General features: G+C 36.9%; 1 protein-coding gene across 1 annotated transcript in view; it reads left to right on the top strand.

The window, feature by feature from the left end:
• The window catches only part of NRK (Nik related kinase), a 91,290-nt gene that overhangs the window by 9,511 nt on the left and 72,576 nt on the right, over nt 1-9,203 (top strand). The window contains exons 3-5 of the mRNA XM_014542595.1: nt 5,186-5,311; nt 7,010-7,120; nt 8,780-8,870. Of these exons, the coding sequence (XP_014398081.1) occupies nt 5,186-5,311; nt 7,010-7,120; nt 8,780-8,870 (328 nt within the window). The remainder of the gene's footprint in view (nt 1-5,185; nt 5,312-7,009; nt 7,121-8,779; nt 8,871-9,203) is intronic.

Here is a 9,203-nt window from a genome sequence, read left to right as displayed (position 1 = left end):
GTCCTGGATCAGGGTGGGGGTCCCGCTTGGGTGCCTGGCCAGCCTGGATGAGGGGATGATGGCTGTTTGCAGCTGGTCACACCACCTTCAGGGTGGGGGTCCCCACTGGGGTGCCTCGCCAGTCTGGGTGAGGGGGTGAGGGCCGTTTTCAGGCTGGCGGGTGACTGAAGCTCCCAACCTGTCCTTTTTTTCTTTTTTTTATTCTGGGATTTATTTACCTTCTATGGCTGTCACTGGAGCTGAGATCAGGCTTTAGCTCTGAGGCTCGGCTCCAGCTCTGAGACCTCGGTTTGTTTGGCTTCTATAATTGAAACACTGTTGTAACTCCAGCTCGGGCCTGCTGGCTGAAAGCATGGGGTTTGTTTAGCTTCTATAATTGCAACAGTATTTCTTAGAGTGCAGCTCAGAGCTGGGCGGCTGCAGGCGGGGAACCTTAGCTTCCTCCATCACTAGAGCAAGCAAGCCTACTGTTTGCTTCAGCTGCCTGGCTGCCGGCCGCCATCTTGGTTGGTAGTTAATTTGCATAGCGCCTTGATTAGCCAATGGGAAGTGTGTCGGAGGTACAGTTAATTACCATGTTTGTCTATTATTAGATAGGATGAGATGAGACTGGAACTTGAACTTCCATGGAATTCTCATGGTACAAGTTGATTGTTTTATTCATTCATGCCTTTGTAATACAATTAATACAAAGAAAAAACCTGCCATTAGGTTTTCCAACTGTAAATCAGGCTCCACCTACTTCCCCTAAAGACAAATAGGTGCCTAGATTTGTTGTCTAGTAGTTTAATGTTTATTGGTAAATCCACTGGAAAATCATAGGGAAATGCTAAAGAATGTTCTACTGCTGCCAGCCATTTCAAACTTTTTTTTACAAAATATATTATGAATACTTGGGGACAATAAAAACCTAGTTTTGCCTTATAATTTTTTCATAACTATTTTAATCCAGAGCCACAATTTAGCTAAATACAAAAAACTAATTGCTTGTCTTTTCTTCTTGGTCTTAGAGAATACGTTGAGAAGGAAGGAAAATAACTGACTGAAATATACTGTTACCTGTTCATTTTAGGGAAAAGATAAGATGTATTTTCCCCTAACCCAAATCAACAAGTCAAGGTAATTGAAGGAAATTCTGGAGAGAAGTAAAGATAGTTAGAGATTAACCTTTAATTACTTTTCATGCCAATTAGTCTTTTTCTAATTCATTGCCTCAAATAACTCAATGATATCCTTTTTCACTGGATTTCAGAAGAGGAACTTAACTGTATCATTAATTTAAAAGTCTTCCTTACTTTACATACTATTAATATATTTCACTTTGTACAATAAGCGTATTCCTGAAGCGCTCATATAAAATTGAACTTTTGTACAAGTAGTAAGAAAGCTTTTAAAATTATAATCAAATGAAAATTAGAGTTAATAAAGATTCAAAGGACCCAGTGGTGATCCATTTGTCAAGTGCAGAATGACTTCCTGAGTGATTTCATATCACCCTCAACTTCATTATGCTCTACTTTGTATTCATTAATGGTTATGTCATTCATGTGTGGGGATCTTATTTTCCTGTTTGTAAGTTCCTTTTTAGTTAGGACTATGACACTTAAATGTGTAAATCAATGATATGTTCATTGAAAATTCCACAAAATGTATTTCCTTAAGTTAATAATTTAAGATATTTTTTCTCTAGTCCATTACACATGTATACACAAAAGTGTGATGATTTAAATTATTAAGAGGTGAAAAGCTGTTTTAGACTGGCTTAGAAAAGTTACAGAAGAGTTAGGAAACTACTGGGTTGTCATGGTATAAGGAGACATACTTGAATATTAGGGAAACACATTTGCTTCCTATTTTACTCCACTATAACAAATTTGCTGGAAATGAAGTTTGCTCATGTTTGTAGGTTAGGGTAAAAAGTGGAGAGAGCTGTATATTTTCATAACGCTCTAATTCAAATAAGGTCAAGTAACAAAGAAGCTATGTCATAAAATCTTGCATTTATAGCATTCTTCTTTCAAATATTTAAAGAATTTTAAATATATTGTCTCATTTGGTTCTACTAACATCCAGTAAAGATAGGTAATGGCAAACATCTGCCATGATATTTCTGAGGATAAACTGAACCTTGGGAAGATTCAGTTAATATCCAATTCTTGTCTATCAGTGCTGAAGTTGATGTGTCCTAATGTCCAGTGTAGATGCTCTTTTCTGATGACATCATAATGCCTTCTGCTAGAAATATCTTTTGAAATTATGTACTCTACCTTGGTGGTTCATCCCAAAAGATGGCATTGATTATTACTATATAGAAAATCTTCAAAAACAATATATCTAGCTCTGACCTGCCCCCTGAGTGGCAGGCACATATCTCTATTTTATGCAATTCGATGCATCCATAAAATGGAAGTGCATTTATATTTATTGATATACAAAGATGATCTTTAGTTATTGAATAAAACATGCAAGCTAAAAATAGTGAAAATAATATGAGCTTGTTTAGATTAAAACATATACTAGTATATATATTTAAATTATATCTCTACCCATTTACCTCTCTCTGTCATCTCTAACTACTGCGATAATATATAAAATGTCTAGAGAAATATACATCCAACTGTTACCATTAGTAGGAGGAAAGGTGCAGTTATGTACCACTAGAATGAATGATTAGGAAAATAATTGACTTGAAACATATATTTTAAAACAGATCACCACAGATCAAACCAGTACCTTTAAAATGCAATGAATCACAAACTAATCATGGCTGTGTTGTATAGGCATAAGGATAGATGTATATGAAAACCAATAGGATGGAACTATTTCTATATAGGTAAGGTAAACTGATTTTTGATAAGGGTGAATGACAATTCATGTAGACAGGATAGTCTTTCCAACAAATAATGCTGAGACAACAGGATATCCACATGTAAATGAATGAATTTTGAGCCCTACTTTATATCAAAACTACTGCCCTGGTGCACATCGAAAGGAAATTAAGTACAAGGTGGCTAGCAGGGCGGGACTGGGTGAGATGGGCCGGACAGACCCTGGAGCCAACCTCCCATGGTCCCTCCCCGGCCGGCTGCACCTGGGGTGGCACCGCGGCTCAAAGGGCATCTGTGGAGTGAACAGGGTCCCTCTGGCAGGTGGGGTCCCTCGGCCTGGCCTGCAGGGATCAGGCTGAAACCGTCTCTCAACATCCCCCAAGGGGTCCCGGATTGCGAGAGGGTGGTTCTCAGGTGACCCATCCTGGAATTGGGCTTCCTCCTTGGTTCTGGGTGCATCACCCAAGAATTGCAGCTGCCAAGTCACCGCAGCTCGGCAGCTCTTGCACTGAGTGCCTGCCCCCTGGTGGTCATTGCGCATCATAGCTACCGGTCGGACATAGATCAAAAACCTAAATGTTTAGAGAGCTAAAACTATAAAATGCTTACAAGATAAGATTGGGGTAAATCTTCATGACCGTAGATTTGGCAATTGATATTTAGATTTAGCATCAATGTACAAGCAACAAAACAAGAAATCAATAGATTGGACTTCATCAAAATAAAAAAAAATGTGCCTCAAAGTACACTATCAAAAAAGTGGAAAGATAATCCACAGAATTGGATAAAATACTTATATTTAGAATATATAAATAATCTTATACTTCAATAATAAAAAAGACAAGTAACCCAATTAAAAAACAGGGGCAAAATTTTTTGATTCAACGTTCCTCTGAAGATCATATACAAATGGCCAAGAAACACATGAAAAAATTCTTAACATCATGGGTCGTCAGGGATTTGCAAATCAGAACCATAGTTAACTACTACTTTATACCCACTAGGATGTTTATAATAATAAAACAGAAATAATGAATATTTGTGAGGAGATGGATAAATTGCAATCATTGTTGTTGGAAATGTAAAATGGCACCGACACTGTGGCAGTTTGACATTTCACCAAAATGTTAAATATAGAGTTAGCATTTGACCTAACAATTTCACTCCTAGGTATATACCAAAGAGACATGAAAACATATATCCATACAAAAACTCAATATTAATGCTCATGTTAGCATTATTCATATTAGCCAAAGGGTGAGAAAACCTAGATGTCCATAATTTAATGAATAGTAAAATAAAATGAGTGAAATACTAATATATGCTATAACATGGATGAATCTTGGAAAAAAGCTAGTCACAGAAGCCCACATATTTTATGATTGTCATTTATGTAAAGTGTTCAGGATAGATATATCTACAGTGATAGAAATTATATAGTGGTTGCTTAAAATTGAGATGTGTGTGTGGCAGAATTTAGGGGTGATAGCTAAAGGGTGTGGGGTTTCCTTTTGGGAGTAATAAAAATATTCTAAATTGATTGTGTTAATGGTTGCATAATTCTTTTAAAAACTGAAAACCATTGAATTTTATACTTTAAATGAATGAGTTGTATGATATATAAATTATCTATAATAATAAAAGCATAGTATGCAAATTAGACTGGACAGTCGAACAACCTTCCGGATGTCATTCCAGACATCCTTCTGGATGAAGCCGCCACAACTGGGGCTGAGTTAGAGGTGGTTAGGGGTGATCAGACAGGCAGGCGAGTGGTTAGGGGCTATCAGGCAAGCAGGCAGAGTGGTTAGGGGTGATCAGGCAGGCAGGTGAGTGGTTAGGGGTGATCAGGTCAAGCAGGCAGGCAGAGGGGTAAGGGGTGATCAGGCAGGCAGGCAGGCAGAGGGGTTAGGGGCAATCAGGCAGGCAGGCAGGCAGACAAGCGATTAGGAGCCAGCAGTCCCGGATTGTGAGAGGGTGCAGGCCGGGCTGAGGGACCCCTGTGCACTAATTTCGTGCACCGGGTCTCCATAATCACAATAAAACTGTTACAAACAAACAACTCTGTAATTATTCACTTCAGTTAAAGCTTTATATAGTGGCTGATGCTGCTGGTTCCAGGATCACATTTTGAAAACCATTGAATTAAAGGATCTTTAATTAACCTTTATTTTCTCCCAAATTCCCAGTTCACCAAAAATCTCCATTCTCTGACAATTCTAGATAAAATTTTACTATAAATTTCTGTATGGTCTAATGGGTTGCCATAGGATTCCCCTCTGATTTACTGTAGTTTAGAGTCTCACAGTCATTGAATGGGATAGCTTAGGAATTTACTCTCTATTCTTATTCTGCAGGATGAGGAAGAGGATCTCAGGACTGAACTCAACCTTTTGAAGAAGTACTCTTTCCACAAAAACATTGTGTCCTTCTATGGTGCATTTTTCAAGCTGAGCCCTGCTGGCCAGAGGCACCAACTTTGGGTATGTATTAATTACCTTGATTTTATTCTATAATACCAGGTCACACTTGAGGATGCACACTTTCATAAGCTGAAATACCACACAACCAAAACAGTTTTTGTTTCACTCCAACCATCACTCAGCTTTGTACCCTACACAAATTTCTTTCTAAAGGCATGTACTCATTCTGTTTTCAATAAATCCTTTGCAGCATCTCCAAACACTACCTCTCCTTTAAGGCTTAGCTCAAATCCTACCTCCTGATTAAATATACCTGGTGTGTTACCTGTCTTCCCTCCTTCCCTAGATATTTATATTTTTAAAAATATTTTTTATTGATTTCAGAGAGCAAGGGAGAGGGAGAGAGAGATAGAAACATCAGTGATGAGAGAGACTAATTGATCAGCTGCCTCCTGTGCGCTCCCTACTGGGGATCAAGCCCACAACCCAGGCATGTGCCCTGACCAGGCTTTCCAACAGTTTTTTTTAATTTATTGAATTTACTGGAGTGACACTGGCTAATAAAACTACATACGTTTCAGGTGTACAATTCTATAACACAGCATCTGTAGATTGTGTTGTGTGTTCACCACCCCAAGTCAAGTCTATTTCCATCATCATTTATCCCTCTTATACCCTCTTCTACATCTCCTAGCCCCTTCTCCCTCTGGTAATCATCATATTGTTTTCTGTGTCTATGAGGTGTTATTTTTCTTTGCTTAGTCCCTTCACCATTTTTACTCAGCCCCCCAAAGCCCTCCTTTCTGACAGCTATCAGTCTATTCTCTGTATCTATGAGTCTGTTTCTATTTCATTTGTTAGTTTATTTTGTTCATTTAATTCCACATATAAGTGAAATCATATGGTAAATTGTCTTCCTTGACTGGCTTATTCACTTAGCATAATACTCTCCAGGTCCATTCATGCTGTCATAAAAGGTAAGATTCCTTCTTTTTATGGCTGAGTAGTATTCCAATGTGTAAATGTACCACAGATTTTTTTACCCACTCATCTACTGATAAAGAACTTATACAATTCAAGACCCAAAATCCAAAAATCCAATTAAAAATGGGCAAAGGTCCTAAATAGACACTTCTCAAAAGAGGACATACAGATGGCTAATAGACATATGAAAAGATGCTCAATGTCACTAATCATTAGAGAAATTCAAATTAAAATCACAATGAGATTTCACCTCACACCTGTCAGAATGGCTGACACTAATTCAACAACAACAACAATAACAACAACAACAACAAAAGTGGTAGCAAGGATGGAGAGAAAAGGGAACTCCTGTGAACTGTTGGAGGGAATGCAGATTGGTGTAGCCACTGTGGAAAGCAGTATGGAATTACCTCAAAAAATTAAAAATGGAACTGCCTTATGACCCAGTGATTCCACTTCTGAGAATTTATCTGAAGAGACCTGCAACAATATATGCACCACTGTGTTCATTGCAGTGTTATTTACAATAGCCAAGATTTGGAAGCAACCCAAGTGCCCATCAGTAGATGAGTAGATAAAAAAGCTTTGGTACATTTTTCAACTCTTTATAATTCTACCAGCCTTTGGAGTCTTCCATCAGACAATTGAGCCAATCTTTGCAGTGTCTTAATCTCTAAACATTACATATAAATGCAAGTCATATGGATTAAAACTCTTGAGATATTTTCAGATAATTACTTTCTAATTCTTGATACTTTGCTGGCTTCACTGCAGATGGTGATGGAATTATGTGCAGCAGGCTCAGTTACTGATGTAGTTAGAATGACCAGAAATCAGAGTTTGAAAGAAGATTGGATTGCTTATATCTGCCGAGAAATACTTCAGGTAAGTCCTTATATAATTACTGTCTTCTGGCCTTGAAAATACCTGGGAGTAATATATACAATGTCCCTTATAACTGTTCCTATAGGTTGGTTTAAAAATTCTAAGCATGACCTCTGAATCAGGATACCAAAAAAGAGACCAAAAGGGTTTAGAGCAGTGGTCGGCAAACTCATTAGTCAACAGAGCCAAATATCAACAGTACAATGATTGAAATTTCTTTTGAGAGCCAAATTTTTTAAACTTAAACTATATAGGTAGGTACATTGTTATTAACTTAATTAGGGTACTCCTAAGGCTTAGGAAGAGCCACACTCAAGGGACCAAAGAACCGCATGTGGCTCGAGAGCCACAGTTTGCCGACCACTGGTTTAGAGAAAGCAGATTTTCAGGCGATGTCCTTAAACTTTAAGGTAGACCACAAGATTTTAAGCAGGTTCTTCTAAATCATGACCTTTAATGGCTATGTCAGATTTAAGCTATTGTGCTCAATGGATCATGGTCATAACTACATGGAATATTTGTTATGTTATTATGATTTTAGAGTTATTTTTAAAGCATAGAACTGTCATTAGAAATTAAGATAGAAGGAAGTGTTTTATAAAATGTCCCCAAATCATTTTGCAGACAGATATCCTCTTTTAATAAAGCCCTATTCTTAAAACTTTATTTTGAATAACAAATTCGATGAGAATGACAATCTTGATCTACCAAATCCAATTTTTTCCTTGTGACTTAAGTGCTTAGGGAACACCCAAGAAAAATATTAACAGAACTAAACAGCAGCACTAATACAAAGTTAAAATGTCCTTCTTCTCATTACTTGTGGCAATAGTGTGAATAGTTAAGAATGCAAATGATAGATTGAGTTTAAATTCTGGGTCATTATGTATTAGCTGTGTGTCCTTGAGTCAGTTACTTAATTTCTTCAAATCTCACCTTTCTCATCTATAACATGGGGTAATATTAGCACCTTCCTCAAAGGGTTGCTGTGAGAATTTAATATTTATTGCATGTAAAGCACTCAGCACAGTGCTTGGCAAAGAGTAAGAACTCAATAAGTAGTAGCTGTTTTTACTGTTACTTCTATTATTAATCCCCAGTTAGTATCTGGAATAATATCACTGAAGCCAGGTCATATGTTAGCCAGGTCACGGGTTAATTTCAGAGGAGCCAGTATGGTAAGCCAATACAAATTGTAAATGCTTTAAAATGAATTTTTACATTCTTGCAAATTCTCAGCCTACAAGGTTGACTAGAAAATATTTTTTACTAAACAAATGGTAGGAATAGAGCAAAACAATGTCTGAACTATAATTATAAGATGTCCAGACCTTCACTCTTATGGTTTGTTGGAAATATGGATGCTAGAAAAGAAGGTAAATGGTCCAGTGTATACACAAACATTACTTTTTGATGTTCTTTTTGATGTTCTTTTTTTTTTGGTGTCCCGATTTATTTTCCTTCCCTAATAGCCAAAAATAGTATTTCTGGGAACTGGTTATAGTAATTCCAGTCTAACGAAATAATTTTGTCTGAAAAATGCAAATCTGGGCCATTTTTATTCCCAAAAGTTTTTCCAAAGATATTAAGAACATTATGTGAAAAAAAGAAAATATATATGCTGATGTGGCTTTTAAAAAATAAATATATTATATGCAGGGCTTAGCTCATCTTCATGCACACCGTGTAATTCACCGGGACATCAAAGGTCAGAATGTGCTATTGACTCATAATGCTGAAGTAAAGCTAGGTAAGTTTATTCTTACAATACCTTAAGTGAAGCCCAAAATATCTTAATGGAGAAAAGTCCTTTAAATAATTGTGTTTCCTATCATGTTTCTAACAATATCATTTACTTGTTTAGGCTGTGTCTTCCCTGCCTGCAAAACCAGTCGAAATTTGAATATTTGTTTGGAAGGGAGGTGGGGTAAGACAAAGATGCACCTAACTGCTTCTCTGACATCATATAAAGGGTGTCCCAAAATTCACGCAAGAAGTAATTTTGATACAAAATACAGGTTTATAATTAAAAATTGTAAATTTTTTATTGATTCATAAAGAATGTAGTATAGGGTTATGTATG

This window comes from Myotis brandtii, unplaced genomic scaffold (genome assembly GCF_000412655.1).
Source record: "Myotis brandtii unplaced genomic scaffold, ASM41265v1 scaffold305, whole genome shotgun sequence".
NCBI lineage: Eukaryota > Metazoa > Chordata > Mammalia > Chiroptera > Vespertilionidae > Myotis > Myotis brandtii.
Note: the sequence above shows the minus strand (reverse complement) of the source record. Positions and strands in the feature narration are given on the sequence as shown.